General features: G+C 54.0%; 2 protein-coding genes across 5 annotated transcripts in view; both read right to left on the bottom strand.

Annotated features, from left to right (window-relative positions):
• Positions 1-5,427: 5,427 nt before the first annotated feature.
• KCNJ11 (potassium inwardly rectifying channel subfamily J member 11) lies at positions 5,428-8,593 on the bottom strand. The gene has a single exon (XM_037839308.1). It carries the CDS (start codon positions 8,031-8,033, stop codon positions 6,855-6,857), a length of 1,179 nt encoding a protein of 392 aa, XP_037695236.1. The 5' UTR covers positions 8,034-8,593; the 3' UTR covers positions 5,428-6,854.
• A 4,560-nt stretch (positions 8,594-13,153) lies between these two features.
• The window catches only part of ABCC8 (ATP binding cassette subfamily C member 8), a 76,501-nt gene continuing 72,964 nt past the window's right edge, over positions 13,154-16,690 (bottom strand). For 2 of the 4 annotated variants that reach the window (XM_037839306.1, XM_037839305.1), the window contains 6 exons: positions 16,415-16,493; positions 16,049-16,157; positions 15,531-15,634; positions 14,578-14,711; positions 13,963-14,025; positions 13,314-13,451 (listed from right to left, as the gene is read on the bottom strand). In XM_037839306.1, coding sequence (XP_037695234.1) covers positions 13,314-13,451; positions 13,963-14,025; positions 14,578-14,711; positions 15,531-15,634; positions 16,049-16,157; positions 16,415-16,493 — 627 coding nt within the window. Of the gene's footprint in view, positions 13,452-13,962; positions 14,026-14,577; positions 14,712-15,530; positions 15,635-16,048; positions 16,158-16,414; positions 16,494-16,690 lie in introns of all 4 variants that reach the window. The other 2 variants (XM_037839304.1, XM_037839307.1) reach the window with 2 other exon arrangements.

The raw sequence follows: 16,690 nt of genomic DNA, 5'->3' as shown, positions 1-16,690 counted from the left end.
AATGTCTGAGCAAAGGAGGAGTCTTTGCTTTGGAACTCCCTTTTGGGGTGGTCAAGACTTTGTAAAAGTTGCTCTTTAGTCTGAGCCTTTTCTTATCCAGTCCTCCTTCCTTCCTACTCTTCCTTCACAACTGTTAGAACTGCATCCTGTTCTGATGGCTTTGTCCACCTCCTCCGGCACCTTCTCCCCGTTATCCTTCACAGGCATTCCCCTAATAAATCTCTTGCACTTCTTACTCTGTTTTGCAGTCTGCTTACCGGAAGACCTGAACTGACACAAAAGGGACTGAAGAATTGTGATGAAGGAAATGGTGCGTTCATGGCTTATTCAAGGTGGCAGGACATTGGCAATTCTTACACACAGCGACAGACAGCACATTGTGTACATTCCCTGGCAGATACCACAGGGTTTCTCAGAAATACATAAATAACTGAAATTATTTTTCTTGATGACTCAGTCAGCCTGCTCAAGTAGGCTGCTCAGGCTGCCCTTCTTGATAGCCTCCTGCCAATCAGCTTGCCCAAGGAAAAGAAAACAATAGTTACTATTTCTAGACAGTGGCCTTTTTCATTTTAAATTCTATCTGCCTTCCATTTACAATTGTATCTTTACCTCCTTGTTCAGAGGGATCAATCTATAGATGCCTGTTTATAAAGAAAGGTTTTCAGGTACATTTTAATTAAATATCTTTGATTTATTCTTTGACTTATTCTGGATCTCATGGCTCAGATTCTTTAACTTTTTATTTTGAAATGATTTCAAACTTACAGGACAGCTGCAAAAACAAACAAACAATAAAAAACCCATACAGAGAATTCCAACATACCCCTAACCCAGACACCTGGATCTACCACTCCTCAACACTCTGCCACATTTGCCATTTCATTCCATCCATCTATCCATTTATCCATCATCTATTATCTCTATCTATCTCTATCAATCTATTTATCTATCTATCATTTGTCTATTTATTTTCTATACATTAAGAGTGGGTTGTATACAGTATCATATATTGAATTCAACTGTCATTGTCTCCTCGATCACTCCTTCTCTAAATTGAAGAAACACATATATAACACAAACCCTCCCATCCCGATCACTCCCAAGCATACCATCCAGTGGGATCAATCACACAGTTTTGCACTACCCTCACCACCATCCATTACCAGAACCTTCCCATCACCCCAAACAGAAACCCTATACCTACTATGCACCAACTCCCCATACCCCCCTCTCCCAGTAAATTGTGCTCTACCCTGTCTCCATGAACCTGCACATTCTAGCCATTTCACAAATGGACTCATACAATATCTGTCCCCTTGTGTCTGACATGCTCCATTCAACAGGATATACTCAAGATTCATCCATAGCCAAATAACATTTTAATATTAAAGTGCTGGAGAGATGGAGCAGGGGTCTTATCTAATGGTGGATGCTCATGATCTCCACCCATAAAAAAACTGACAGGTCTGCCTTCTACAACCTGGCCCACACCAGAATTTCTATATCCAAGGCCAGAGAGCCTTGCAGGTTACCCTTTCATCTGCTTGCAAGATACCAGCCAGGCATCCAACAGGTGTCATCAGTGTAGTGTCCCATTCCAGAATTCACACCACATTCATTGTCTGAAGAGATGGTCATGTTGGCTTTCAATAAGAGCTTTAGAGAGAAAAGAAATCAGCCTGGTGGGGGGGCAATTGTGTGCCAGGTGCTCTGGAGCCCTTGTTTTATTTAACTCTCGATATCCTGATGGAGCTCAGATTCTCAATGTCCCATATCACCAGGGAAGGCTCCAGGGAGGGGGAAGGGCTGGAGTTGAGCTGTGAAGGATGGGCTGGATTGTTAGATATAGAGGGAAGGGTTCACTACGTATGGTTCTAGTCTGTGCTTAGGGGAAGGCCTGTCAGTTGGCGGGTTTGGCCCTTGCCTTATTTCCCATAACTGAATGGAAGTGGCTGATGCTGTTCCTAATTGGACATAAGTGTGGAAGCCTCATCTAGGGCTGTGGAGGATCTCATACCAGGTGATGGACCTGGTTAAGATTCAGTGTAGTTCTGAGTACAAGGAGGAGTTTGGGACATAGTTGTGCTGCAAAGAATGATACCATTTCATGAAGGAAAAGTATATGACTAATGCATAAAAGTGTTAACTTGAGCCTGTGAGCTGAAGAAAGCTTCTAGTGTTATTGACCTGTTGCTTCTGCCAGTGTAAATGATAAATTGTGTAGTGCATCTGCAGCTTGTATAACCTGTTGCACTCAGTGGTATCAGCAACTGGAAGAAACCAAGGTCAAGGGAAGGCATTAGTTTCCAGTCCTGTACCTACATTGGCTAATCTAGGCAGCCTACCCTTAATGTCACTCCGGAGTTGGACCTGCAGAGTGGGAAGTAGAATAGGGTATAGGTAGAATCTTTTTCTCTTTTTGTGAAGACATACAATGCCCCAGATGGATGGCCCTGGCACACAGGCCAATAACTAAGATTCTGGTGCAATAAAACCCACTCTCTGGTTCCAGTTCTTACTTCAATCCCACTCTTCTTCCTTTCCCTAGCTCCTTTCAAGCTGGAATAGATCACTTGTTCTTCAGACCTGTCCCAGTCTGGGGTCAACATGACCTTGCTGTGCAGAATTCGTGTCTTCTTCCCCGAAGTCTTAGAATAAGATGGGGTGTCTGATATCTTGACCTGGGGTGACCTCAGAGGCCCTGGTGTGTCCAGAGACCTGTGGGAGCCCAGGCTGCTCTACTTCCGTGGCAGCAAGCTGATGTGGTCCCTAGGAAAGGTGGTTATTGGAGAGGAGCTCAAAAGCAGGCAGAGTTGGGAGGATGCCACCTCTGGAGAGTAAACGGATCCTGGGGAGGCTGAATGAGTCCTCTCCAGTAGAAATGCCAGAGGTGCATGTTAGTGGGTCACATGTAGGGAGCCTGGCTGGAGACACCAAATCCACAGGTGTTAGTCCTGGGCAGGTTCCTGGTATGGCCTGTGGGCTAGTTTTTCCAGATTAGCAACTCAGTTTCACTACAGGAAAAGGGTGGCCTGGCTTCCTCTCCCCTGTTGAGCTCAGGACTGAAGCCCAGGACACATGTCATATAATCTGGTGTCAGTTTGGGTAAGCAGGGGTGGCAGATGTGTCCCGTGAAGCTGCATTTCTACCTGATGGGCTGGAGAAAGCCTGGAAACAAGGACACCAGCCCTCCTGCAAGAAGGGGGAGGATGGAAAGTTCATCATGCACATGGGTGAAAGAAAGTTTCCATGAGTTCCTTTGGCTCCCTGGATGTTTTGGACATAAATTTAAGCTGTTACCCCAGCTGAACCTGCCATGTCTCAAATCTGGGACTTCAAAGAGGCTCAGGGGTTTCCTGAGTTTTAATTTCCCTCTTGTCCTTGGTCTGGAGACAATTATCTGCCCATGGTGACCTTGACACTTAGAGAAAGGTGGCACCCCTAATAAAAGCTGGAGTTCAGACCAATAGGATTGCGCAGCAGGGGAAAAGAGGCTTTGGCATCGGACAGACTCAGGTCCAAATCTTGGATCTGCTGCTTACTAACTGTGAGTTCTTAGCAAATGAACTTCTGATCCTGTTTCCTCATCTGTAAGCTCAGAGAACAGAGCCTTCCTCATAGTACTGGACCATGCGGACACATGTTACTTCCTTGCCCATTCTGGTGGGGCCTGGAGTGGAGCCAGTGCTGCACACAGGGTGTGGACTTGCGGGGACTGTTCCATCTGCTCTCTTGTGATGACCCAGGCAGTTCTGGTGGCAGAATATCAGAAACAAAATTCTCATAACAATTCCTGCAGGGCTGAGTGGCACTCAGGGGAGCTTCCTTGTCGTTTAGGCCAGCACCTTAAGGAAGAGGTAGCACCATCAGTGAGAAAGAAACCCCAGGAGGTTTAGCTTGGTACAGCTGCCCTCCATGCCTTGAGCATTCCAGCTTCTCCCTGAGTTAAGCCTTAAGGCTGGGGGTCTGTCTTCCTTAGAGTTGGTAGAAAGCCTAGGATCAGTGGCGCTGATTTTCTGGGATCAAGAAGTTCTTCCATTTGGCCAGCAGGTGGCACTGAGCCCTCAGTTCTGTGGGTCTCAGGCTCCCTGTCACCAGTGCTTAAGATCTGTGAGCTGAGGTTTTTCTGGATGGGGCCCCAAGGATGGTGCTGCAAGTATGGCCCCTCCCCTGGACTTGGGGACAGCCAAGCTGAGTCCCAATAGCCAGGCAAGGCCCTCAGAACTCTGGGCTGACTCAGAGCGGTTTCACACCCCTTCTACCTCTGCCTGCTCAGCATGGAAGGGAATCAACACGTGGGGCCTCTGTGGGTGTAGGGACCGGGTTAGGTCAGAGCTCCCACCAGCAGCAGCACCTCCTGGCCCCACTGGCTCGGCTTCTGGAGCAGCCTAGGACAACAGCCCTAGCTTTTTGCCCTATATACCATCCACCACGCATCATTCATTCACTCATTCATTCCTTCAGCACTCTACTCAGTGCCAGGCACATGCTGAATCAGACACAGTCCCTGAACTGTAAGAGCCACAGGTGTGGGGAGAGAGACTCATAAATACAGGCAAAAGGAGAATGCCCACTCGAGCAGAGTAGGGAAGGACCATCTTTTTCCAGAGGAATCCAGAAGGGCTTCAAGGAGGCATCCTTTGCTCTGGACTTTTATGAATCTCAACAGGCAGAAATGAGGCCTGGCAGTCCAGGCAGAAGGAATGAGTGAAGGCTTGGAGGGAGGAAGGTCACTGTTATGTGCAAGGAGGAGTTAGCAAAGCAGCCATGTAAGTGTGTTGCTGCCCAGGGTTCCATCAGGCTGGAAAGACAGGCAAAGGTGAAAACGGCTGGCTAGTGGGTTTGGCCTTGCCCTACAAGGCAGTAGGGAACTACTGAAGGAGTTTGACCTGGGAGAGAATGATGGTGACCATTTTAATAAGACCATTCTGGTGGCTGCATGGAGATGGCTGCAGGGGGTAAGGCAGGCGGTGTTGCCTCAGCACCCAGAATCAGAGTCCGAGCTGGGAGGGAGCACTGCGTAGAAAGTAAGAAACCAGGCAAAGAAACTGCTCACTGAAGGAAAATCCAAAAGGACTTACTCTCTTAACATTTGCTTGGCCCATTTTCTCATGTGGCTGATTTGACAGCAGTCACAATAGTTAACATTCACTGAACACTTATTATGGACCAGGTACTTGAGCATTTTACATATATTTTTCACTTGCTTCCCACAACGATGCTATGAGGTAGGTAGGTACTATTAGTAATGCTGTTTTATAGATGAGGAAACTGAGGCACAGAGAGGTTATATTACCTGACCAAGTCATAGCTGGAGACAGGGTTGGAAACCAGGCAGTTAGCTCGAGAGCCCTTGCTCCAATCACCACCCCAGTGCATATGATGTCCCCTCCTCTCTCTTCGTGAGCACCCCAGCCTTCCAGCAGATCCCTGGGAGTGGAGGCGGGGTCCAGGGCTGTAAGCCTGATGGGTACCCAAAGGTTGGGATGGCCAGAAGGGGACAAGGCAGAAGGGGACAAGTCCCCCTGAGCTGGAAGAAGAGGAGCCAGCCCCGGTCCCTTCCCTGGCCTCCCCACTGGGCCCACAGTACCTCTTTAATGTGTAGTGACAGCTGCCAGCCCCCGTCCTCCCTGTTCACCAGCATGCTCTGTACCATCTCTGCCTCCCCAATAAGAACAACCTGGAGTTTAGATCATGGAGGGCGAGGCTTTATTGACAACAGAGAAGGTGGAATTCTGGGGAAGTACCCATAGCACTGCTCCAGGACTCCAGGTTCAGGGTCAAGCCTATTGGGACCAAGAGTCTGCTCGCCTCAGGGCCCTTGCTCACCCCCACCATCCTGAACTTCCCAATACCTCCTTTTCCAGCAACTCAAAGACCCCCATAGCATGGACAGACAAGGTGAGAGGCAGCCACAGAGTTCAGAGTGAGGCCCACATTGTGTGTACAGCAGGTCCCAGGACCCCCTCTCTTCAGGCTCTCTCTCTGCTCAGCATGTCATTGTCTGCAGTGGTAGCAGTGGCTGCTGCCCCAGGTCACCAGAGCCTCCCAGAGGTGGGACAGAATGCAAGCAGGCAGGCCCAGCAGCCTCAGCCCATGGAACCCTCACTGTAGAAGGCTAGTGTCGGGGGGAAGGGTGAGGGGCAACAGGACCCCATCTCTTCTTCCCTGTGCCTGAGCAGGGCTCAGCAAAGCTGGGCGTCCTCATGTCATTGCCCCCTACTGCTGCTCCCTCACTGGCCTGAGCCTGCCCCTAGGTGGGAAGCACTGTCAGTATCGGCCTGTCCCCATCTGTGTAGACTCCACAGCTCCAGTGCTCCAGGTGGGACATGCTCCCTCATCGGCTGCCCTACCTGGCTGGCCAGGCCACCCACCCTCAGTGACTTTTCCAGGGGTAAGGGGAACTGGGGCCTGACCACAGCATCTCTTGGGGTCACAGAATGAAGAGCAGCAGACCCCTGGCCTGAGGACTGTTCTCTCCCAGTCACCTGCACAGCTTGTGGCTGGTCAGTCATAGGGGTTCAGGACTGGCCGGACACCCAGCTCTAGGGCCTGGCACCTCCTACAATCTCCCCAACCTTGGGTGGGGGAAGGGGGATGCCAGTCAGTCCTCAGCTGGGGCTGGGAGCAGCAGGGACAAAAATAACCCAGTACCGGCTCCTACTGAGGCCAGAAATAGCATAGTGACAAGTGCCTTGTAGCTGAGGGGGCAAACAGCAGGGGGGAGGCTGAGCTGAGGAGGGCCCACCTCACAGCAGGTCCTGGTTTGGCCCCACCACGCCCACTCTACATACCATACCACAGTGCTTGTGTGCACACACGGGTGTGTGCGGGGCCTGAGAGACCACAGCTCAGGGCAGGGAATCTGGAGAGATGCTAAACTTTGGCTTGGGCTTGGGCTTGGCCGCGGCCACACTGCGCTTGCGCAGGGGCCCACGCGCAGAGGAGAGGGGCAGGACATCCAGCAGGCTGCGGTCCTCATCGAGCTGGCGGGCTGTGCAGAGTGGTGTGGGCACCTTGATGGTGTTGCCAAACTTGGAGTAGTCCACGGAGTAGCGGCCATCCTCCTCGGTCACAATGGGCACGAAGCGCTGGCCCCACAGGATCTCATCCGCCAGGTAGGAGGTGCGGGCCTGGGTGGTGATGCCCGTGGTTTCCACCACACCTTCCAGGATGACGATGATCTCGAGGTCCTGGTGGTGGTTCAGGTCGCCGGGTGACAGGTCGTAGAGAGGGCTGTTGGCGTCGATGACATGGTGGATGATGAGGGGGGCCACCAGGAAGATGCTGTTGCCGCCCACGCCATTCTCCATGGGGATATCCACCTGGTGGAGGGGCACCACCTCGCCCTCGGGGCTCGTAGTCTTGCGCACCACCTGCATGTGAATGGTGGCGCTGATGATCATGCTCTTGCGGAGGTCGCCCACCCGCAGCATGAAGCAGAGGCGGCCGTGGCGCACGGCGATCACCGCGTGCTTGCTGAAGATGAGCGTCTCCGCCCGCCGGTGGGCCTGGGCCGTCTTCATGAAGATGCAGCCCAGCATGATGGCGTTGATCATGAGCCCCACGATGTTCTGCATAATGAGGATGAGAATGGCCAGCGGGCACTCCTCGGTCACCATGCGCCCGCCGAAACCTATGGTCACCTGGACCTCGATGGAGAAAAGGAAGGCGGAGGAGAAGGAGTGGATGCTGGTGACGCAGGGCATGGGGGCACCCTCGCTGGGGGCCAGGTCGCCGTGGGCGAAGGCAATGAGCCACCAGGCAATGGCGAAGAGCAGCCAGCTGCACAGGAAGGACATGGTGAAGATGAGCAGCGTGTGCGGCCACTTGAGGTCCACAAGGGTGGTGAAAACGTCCTGTAGGAAGCGGCCCTGCTCTCGGATGTTCTTGTGTGCCACGTTGCAGTTGCCGTTCTTGGACACGAAGCGCGCCCGCCGCTCACGCGCGTGGTACCGGGGCTCTGCGGGGTCCTCCGCCAGCCGCGTCAGCACGTACTCCTCCGGGATGATGCCCTTGCGGGACAGCATGGCTCCGGCGACCCCCGGGGAGGGGCCTCCCCCATGAGGGGTGCCCCAACCAGGCCTGGGGTCCCTGAGCACCCTCTCACCCTGGGACCGCCCTCAGCCTCTGCTGGCCTCACATTTAAGATGCCTTCACCCCAGACTTTTCCTCACCTCTGCCTGGACACTGTCTTACTTCTCTGTACGCGCCTCACATCTCAGCCCACCTGCTTACTGAGCCCATCGCCTACTGAGCTCCCGCCGTGCCTTCTCCCCACCTCGCCCTGGATCTCTGCTCAGTTCTCCTCCCCCAGCCGACACCGCCGGGGGCTCCCTCCAAGACCCTTTCTCCGCACCCAGCCTGCCTTCTCAGCCGGCTCCTGTCACCGCCGAATTGATCACCTCCGGATCTTACCAACTACCCAGACCTCACCCAGCCTCCCCCCGCGCTGTGTATCCTGCCTCCCGGCTTTCCTCCAAGTTCCAGCTCCACCACCAGAGCACTCCAGTCTCACCTCCGGGTATGTGCCCTATTTCCGCCCCCCGCAGCGCCCCGCCGCTTTTCGGAACCCCCTCCAGTTCTCGCCCTCTGTCTCGGGAACCTGCGCCCTCCAGGGTCACCCGCCCGGCTCGCCTCAACTCTGGATCCCTCGCCCCCTGCGCGACCTGTCCAGGCTCAACCAGCGACTCGGCCTCCCGGCTCCCCGCCGCCCGCACGCCCGCGCGTGTCGCCCCACCTCCCGGCGCTGGGTGTCCGCCCGGCGCTCCGTCCCCGCCCCGCGCGCCGCGGCACCTGCTCCTGCTCCTCAAGCCGCCGCCGCCTCCCCGCCCTCTCGCCCCCTCGCCCCGCGGGGCGCTCCCGGCGGGCGGTGTTGCCCTGCCTGGGTCTTCTGAGCTAGGTGGGGTGGACGATGCGAAGTGGGGGGCCGGGGCCGCCAGGGGGAGCCCGGCCTTTTCCTGAGCTGGATCGGGGTGTGTTGGGGGGGGGGGGAGCGTGGTGGCGGCGGCGGGGGTGTCGGGGCGGACACACACGCAAGTCCCGCCCGCCTTCTCCAGACTCAGTCTGGCCTTGGGTATTCGCCCAATCGGATGGACCGTTAGGGGTTCCTCCTGCCCAAGCGCGAGGAAATTGGGAGGGAGGGGGAGAGCGAGATTCAGTTCTCCGTGACCCGCCCTCCCACTCTGGGGACCGCAGCCACTGTCGCCCCGGCTCCCATTCCCCAAATTTCCATCCGCGGTGGGTCAGTACCCTCCTCTCGCGCTGAGCTGGACTCTGCGGGTTCCAGGGGAAAGGAGGCTCCCAGAGGCTGCGCCACGGATCCCGGCCTGCAAAGAGGAGATTAGGTGGGCCCAGGACTTCTCAACTGACGACTCCTTGCTTTGGAGGCTGCTCTTAGGCTTTTCTAGGCCATGGCCCCTTATATGAAAGCCACAGCCTCTCTCCTCAGGAAAAAAAAATACACACACACACACATATACATACAAACACACACATACACCTCTTGCAAAGTGTAGGAGCACTTTTTGATGCTCACTACTGGGGATGCTGGATGGTTCCATCTCAGTCATGAGCCGCCTTCCCTGCCCCTGCATTTTAAAGAGAGGTTTAGCTACCAGACACTGAACACTTGCTTTAAACCTCCTCACACCCACAGCTCCTGGGTCTTGTATTAGGGCTGGCTTGGGCACTGGGGACCCAGGCTCTCACCCCAGTCATGGGTGGTTCCATTGCAGCTTCAGCCTAAGCTCCAGCATGCGGTCCCTTGTGCTCACCTGGGAGGGGAAGCCTTCTAAGTCTCTGTGGTTGGAACATTAATAGTCCCATCTCTTCTCTGTTGCTCAGGTCTTTATGGAGGGACCCCTGACCCATGTGTGGCCATTTGTTGGAATGGGGACTTGGGGCAGGGCCTGGAAAGTTGGGGCAGTGGGGATGTGAGCCACAGTGGGGCAGGGTCTGACTTTCATATTGAGTTTTGCTCTTTCTATCCCATACTCACCTGCAGGCAGAGTGGATCCTGCCATCCAGAGTAAGCATGCTCCTGGCTGTATTAACAGAGGTGCAGTGCCTAGAGCACAGAGGGGAAAACAGGATGAGCAGAGTGGGGAGCTCAAGGAGACAGGGTTATACGAGAAACCTCTGAGGAAACTACAGCTGTTTGAGTGTCAGGGAAGAAGACTTGGAGGTTCCCCCAGGGGTTTGGGCACTGTGCTGGTTTGAAACTGTTATGTACCCCAGAAAAGGCCATGTTCTTTTAATTCATTTGGGTGCAGACCTGTGGTGGGTGGAAACTTCTGATTAGGTTGTTTCCATGGAGACGTGAACCACCCAGTTCAAGGTGGGTCTTTAATCCTTTACTGGAGTCCTTTAAGAGAACTCACAGAGACGGAGAGCTTAGAAAGAAAAGGCCTCAGGAGAAGCAAAAAGGACCAACAGAAACTGAGAGAGCCATTTTGAAACCAGAAGCCAAGCGACATTTTGGAGAGAGCCATTGAACCAGAAACCAGGAGAGAAGGACCAGCAGATGTTGCCATGTGCCTTCCCATGTGACAAAGGAAACCTGGATGCCAGCAGCTTTTCTTCAGAGAAAGTTTCTTCCTCTTGATGCCTTAATTTGGACATTTTCATGGCCTTAGGACTGTAAGTTTATAACCTAATAAATCCCATTGAAAAAGCCAACCCATTTCTGTTATATTGCATTCTGGCAGCTTTAGCAAACCAAAACAGGCACTATTGCAGATAATCCTTGGGTCAAAGGAGGACAGACTAGTAGTTTTCTGTGACCCAAAGGGTAGACCCAGGACACTGGGTGGAACAGAGACAAGCTTTGATTTCACTTATCAAAGAGTCAATTCTAATAACCAGAGATGACCACATCAAACATGTTATAGAAGAGTTTGGGCTAGATGGCCTTGGGCATCCCTGCAAGACTTCACCGGTATAAACCCTGCCCTGTTCCTGCTCCTTCGCTCCAATCTCTTGGAGCATGCTGGGCATGGAATGATCCTCTTCTTTCTCTCACAGCTCTGATCTTGGGAGGCTCCACAGAGGGGGTAGCTGATGGGCCTGCAGAGACATCTTGGAGCTGGAAAGCCCAGGCCCTGCCTCACCATGTGGCTTTGAGGTCACAGCCATTCCCTGCCCCACCCATTCCAAGAGGGTAAGCCCCTTACCCAAAGGGCTCAGCCTCCTGCTCTGCTCCATCTTGTACCTGTTCACTCATCTCCTGCAACCTCTGTATTTGCCACTGCTCAAAATCCTTCTCCAGCTCCCTTTCGACCATAGGTACTTACTAAACTCCTTATCCTGGCATTCAAGGCTCTCTGATCTCTTGCCCCTCACTGCTGCCCTCGTCTCCCTTCCAACTTTGACCAACCAACACTCCTAACTCACTCCCACTGCTATTCCTTAGCTCCTGCTGCCCCCAACCTTCCTGCCCTTTTCTCTACTCCTGTGTATTCGAATCCTGCCCATGGCCCAACTCAAATCCTGCCTCTCCCAGGCAGCCTGCCAGCCTCTCCCTTTCTGAGTGCCTCTGGCTCCAGGAGCATCCAGAGGTCTGTGCTGGGCCCTCCTCCAGTGGGTTTTCCTTGCATTGTGTGGCTCAGCCAGGAGGGATGCAGCTCCAAGACTATGGGATCTGCAAACCCCAGGGCCTGGTATAGCAGGTAGGGAAGGTGTGCTGGTTTGAATGTGTTATGCCCCCCAGAAAAAGCCATATTCTTTGATGTGGTCTTGTGGGGCAGACATTTTGGTGCTGATTAGATTTGCATGGAAATGTGCCCCACCCAACTGTAGGTGAAAACTCTGATGAGATATTTCCATGGAGGTGTGGCCCCACCCATTCAGGGTGGGCCTTGATCAGTGGAGCCATATAAATGAGCTGACGGGCAGAGGGAACTCAGTGCAGCTGTGAGTTACATTTTGAAGAGGAGCTACAGCCAAGAGGGACACTTTGAAGAAAGCACAGGAGCTGCAGATGAGAGACAGTTTGAAGACAGCCATTGAAAGCAGACTCTTGCTCCAGAGAAGCTGAGAGAGGACAAATACCCCAAGTGCAACTAAGAGTGACATTTTTGAGGAACTGCAGCCTAGAGAGGAATGTCCTGGGAGAAAGCCATTTTGAAACCAGAACTTTGGAGCAGACGCCAGCCACGTGCCTTCCCAGCTAACAAGTTTTCCAGACACCATTGGGCATCCTCCAGTGAAGGTACCTGACTGCTGATGTGTTACCTTGGATACTTTATGGCCTTAAGACTGTAACTGTGTAATCAAATAAACCCCCTTTTATAAAAGCCAATTCATTTTTGGTGTTTTGCATCCCAGCAGCATTAGCAAACTAGAACAGAAGGCAGCATGTAAATGATAATAAAATGACATGTAAATGAGCACCTGCAATTTCTTGGCTGAGGACAGGTATGCAGTCTTGTTTCATGAGGCAGATAGAGTCTGAGGACAGCTGTTGGTTTGGTCTCCTTAGTGTCTAGGCCCCAGCATCTCCCATCTGACCAACTGTGGTATACGCACTTTGCTTTTCCTCTGAAGAACCACCTGCTCTCATTCTGGAATGCCCCTGCTGGGGGACTGAGATGGGGACATGTGATCCAGTCTGGCCAGTTAGTGTATTGTATCCCTCTGGCCGCAGTGATTGGGTGGGCATGGGGATGTGGCCCTGGTTGGCCCTTGGACATTCACTCCTAAGAATTTTGCTGGAATTGCTGGACAAGAGCATCTTTTTTTCCTCTGGGGTTTTTGAGGGGGGAACAATGTAAGCTGGAGCTGCTAGTGGCCACCTGTCATCAGGAGGTAGAGGAATCTAAAGTGGAGACACATCTCTAATGACAACATGTGGATCCAGCCATGCTGGAAGTACCACACCTCCTGGGAGTTTAAATTCCCGAATTGGGTTCCTTCATTTGCAACTGAAAAGGTGCTAACTCAGGGTACCCAGGCCCCCACATTTGTGAGAAGGAAGTGAGAAGGAAGGAGATCAAGCTGTATGGGGATCTGCTACCTTATCTGGTAAGATCTTCACAGCAACTCTGTGACCCTCATTTCACATACAAAGAAGCATGCTTTTGTCCCAGGTCACAAAGCTTTTTCAGATCTTCCTGATGTCAAAGCCATCTTTAGCTCCACTGTACCCCTAGCCCACCTCCAGCCTCTGTCCATCAGACCCAAGGCCTCCAGTAGGAAATAATCAATCTCTTTATTTACAAGTGATTTACAGTCAGAAAATCCAGACTTGGGAGGGGTGGGGAGGGCAGCATGGGAGTGGGATTGGGAGATGGCACTTGGGTGCCAGCAGGTCACTTGTCTGCACGGACAAAGGAGGCAAAGATGCTGTCCTTCCGGCTGAGCAGCTCCTCTGGCTTGTCAAACTCAAGGATGGCACCTCGCTTCAGGACGATGACGAGGTCTGCACTGAGGATGGTGTGCACACGGTGCTGGGCAGGGCGGGAGGGGCTGGTCAGGGTGGTGGGGCGGGACAACTGAAGGGCAGCCCTCCTGCAGCTTGGAGGAGGAGGCACCACATGGCCAGAATGTCTGTGGTAGCTGTCCTTCCCTGGGGTGGCTGTTGTCTCCAAGCCCTCCATCCACTCATACCACCATCCTTCCCTCACCAACTCTGAGCTCTGCTCCCACCTCCAGGCCTCAAGACTCAGAGACCTCCCTGGCCATTCCCAGCCCCGACTTCCCATGGAGCAATAACCTCAGCCTAGCTCTGGGGCCTTGGGACAGGGGTGGGAACTTGGAACCTGAAGAAAGAGAGTAGAGATCTGAGTCCTGCAACTCAGGCTCCCCGCAGCCCTCCGGACTCCTTGCCCTGCACTGCTCTGGTGTCCTCTCTTGATTACCAGGCCCAGGTAAGCCCAGGGTCTGTCCCCCTGATGACAGTCCCAGGAGGCCAGTCCTCTCTCCAGGTGTTCCCCCACACCCCATCAACGGGCCCCTTACCGCGATGGTGACCACAGTGCGGTCTGCGAAGGCCGTCATCACCACCTTCTGGAGGATGTTTTCCTGCCAAATGGGGGCAGCAGCTATTGCCCTACTTGCCCAGTGGATGGAGTCTGGCCTGGCTTTGGGGATGTGAGGCCCAGGTTTGTGGCCCAGTTCCCATCTGACACCAATCCTAGCCCCATTCCCACCCTCTATCTGGCCTTAGTCCCCATAGCACTGACGGGTTCCCAGCATTCAGGGGCTAGGCTCAGCCTATTGGGGACTTAGCTGTATGTGTGCTTGTGATGGGTGTGAAATCCAGGTGGTTCTGTGTGTGTGGTGTGTAGGGTTCTGTGTGTGGTGTGTGTAAATGCCTGTGTGTGTGTGTGCTGTGTGGTGGGTGATGGGTACGAAGTCCATGTGGATCTCCGTGTATGCTTGTGTGTGGTCTACATGAACATCCCTAAGACTAGATGGAGTTGGGGGTCCCCAGACCTTTGCCTTTTCTGACAGAAATGGCCCTTGACACTAAAGGCAACTTGAGGCTCAGGACAACTTTGTGCAAACGTCTCCCTAAGACCTCGCCAAGACCCTCCCCAAGACAGGTGCCCCATGGATGTGCCCAGGACCAACCGTGGCCATGTCAATGGAAGCCGTGGCCTCATCCATGATGAAGATGCTGGTCTTCCTCACGAAGGCCCGAGCCAGGCAGAACAGCTGCCTCTGGCCCTGGCTGAAATTCTCCCCGCCTTCTGTGATGATGGCATCTGAAAACAGCCCCAGAGGGGGAGCAGGGCTGAGTTAAGCCTCTGTTGTGAGTGGGGCAGATGGTGTGGCTTGGGAGGTGTCAGGAAATGTGTGTATGGGGTATGTGGGTGTGCATCAGTGAGTACAGGTGTGGACAGGGTTGTCACACCTTATACAACTCCACACGTGACATTTGCATGGATTATCATGAGAATGGCACCCCCTGAAGTTGTGCACTGCTGCAGTCTTGAGCAGTACTGGGAGAGGGGTGTGTGCATAGTGTGTATGTGCTGCATGCATGAGAGCCTTGGGTGGGGGACCTCTCTGGGTGATTCTCTGAGGCCAAGGCTTGGCCATGCCCCACTGCCCCAGGAGTTGCAGCAAACAGATCAAGGCTCTGCCCACTGCTCAGGTGGGGACAGAGTCTTCCCAGTAGCCTTGCTGAGTGCCCTGAGCCTGTGATTCCCCAGTCTGGCCTCTTCTACTACAGGGCAGAACTGGGCAGCCAGGCAAGTCAGGCAGGGCAGGCCAGGGCTGAAGATACCACTATAATATCTGGGACTTGCGATCTATGCTCCATCCTCCCATCCCCCCTGAGTCTTGCAGGAGGGCCAGGCTCTGAACTATTCAGCTGTGTGACCTGGGGCAAGTCACTTGACCTCTCTGGATTTGATATGAAGAAAGGTTGAACTAAATGGTCTCTGGAACCCTGCCAGACCCCAGACTCCAAATCTTGGGCAAACCTAAGGCATGGGTGTGAGGCTTCTGTTCCCAGGCCTCACAGGGGTCCCACATGGAGCTGCAGCCCATCAAACCCGCTGCTCACTGGAAGTAGTTACCAAGGCCTCCCGGCAGCGCTTTCACCACCAGCTTCAACTGGGCTATCTCCAGGGCCTCCCACAGTGTGCTGTCAGAGCACTTCTTTTCTGGATCCAGGTTAAATCTGGAGGGTAACACAAAAAGCCCCATTAGAGAGGGGAGCAGAGTTCCAGCTCCATCTCTAGAAGACTCACAGAGGGCAAAGCCAGTAAAAGGAGCAGTGACTGAGAATTGATTGACTTGGGGGGTTGGCTGGGAGGGGAGCCCCAAGGTGGTGGCCGTGGGTCGAGGAAAGCATCTCATCCCTGTGGGTTGGGTACCCTGGCCAGTGCCTCCTAGGCCTCATGGGAAGGAGAAGGGCATGAGGGTGAAATGTGGTCCTCGGAAGAACTCATAGTGCCCAGAGCCCATGTGGGGCTACTTCCCTGGGAGCTAGGCTCTCCCAGCCTCCCCCACCCCTCTCCTCTCTGTGCCCGGGTCTGATGGAGCTGAGCTGAGCATGGGGCTGGGGTGGGCCGGGCTGGGTGCTGGGGCTCACCGGATGGTGCCGCTGAAGAGGACAGGGTCCTGCAGGATGATGGAGAGGCGCGAACGCAGGGTGTGCAGTGGCAGCTTGGCGATGTCAATGCCGTCAATGATGATGCGCCCTGCGTGGAGACGATGTCACAGGTGGGGCACCGCTGGGGAGAAGGGGGCTGGGGACCGGTTCAGTGCTTGGACATGGGTCCCACAAGGATGCAGGGGAAAGCAGTGATTTCTGCGCCTTCTGTGATGTCTGCCATATACCAAGGCTAAGGTCCTGCTTGGAGGATGCAGGTAGATGTGGGGTGCCTGCCCTCCAGCCAGAGGGGCCATGCGTGCTTGTGGGTGTGGTGGGGGAGGGGGTCGAGGAGGCCAGTCTCACCTTCAAACATGTCCACCATGCGGAAGAAGGCAAGAGAGAAGGAGGACTTCCCACTGCCTGTGCGGCCGCAGATCCCAATCTGAAAAGAGAAAAGCAGGTACGCTGCTGGGACTGTAGGGGCTACTGAGAGTGGAGGGGCTGCCCCCTAGTCCCCAGCTCCAAGGGTAGTGTAGCAGGTCGCAGCATCTCGTCCTGTCCTGATTTTTGGACCAGCTTGTTTGGCCCGTGCTGGGCCCCAGGTTAGAGTTTGTTCTCTGCCGTGGGCCCAGTGGAGGC

Source organism: Choloepus didactylus, chromosome 6 (assembly GCF_015220235.1).
Source record: "Choloepus didactylus isolate mChoDid1 chromosome 6, mChoDid1.pri, whole genome shotgun sequence".
In the NCBI taxonomy this organism is placed as follows: Eukaryota; Metazoa; Chordata; class Mammalia; order Pilosa; family Megalonychidae; genus Choloepus; species Choloepus didactylus.
This window is presented reverse-complemented; position numbering and strand designations above follow the sequence as displayed.

Coding starts and splice junctions, on each gene's coding strand:
- KCNJ11 (XM_037839308.1), bottom strand. CDS start 8,033: ATGCTGTCCCGCAAGGGCATCATCCCGGAGGAGTACGTGCTGACGCGG.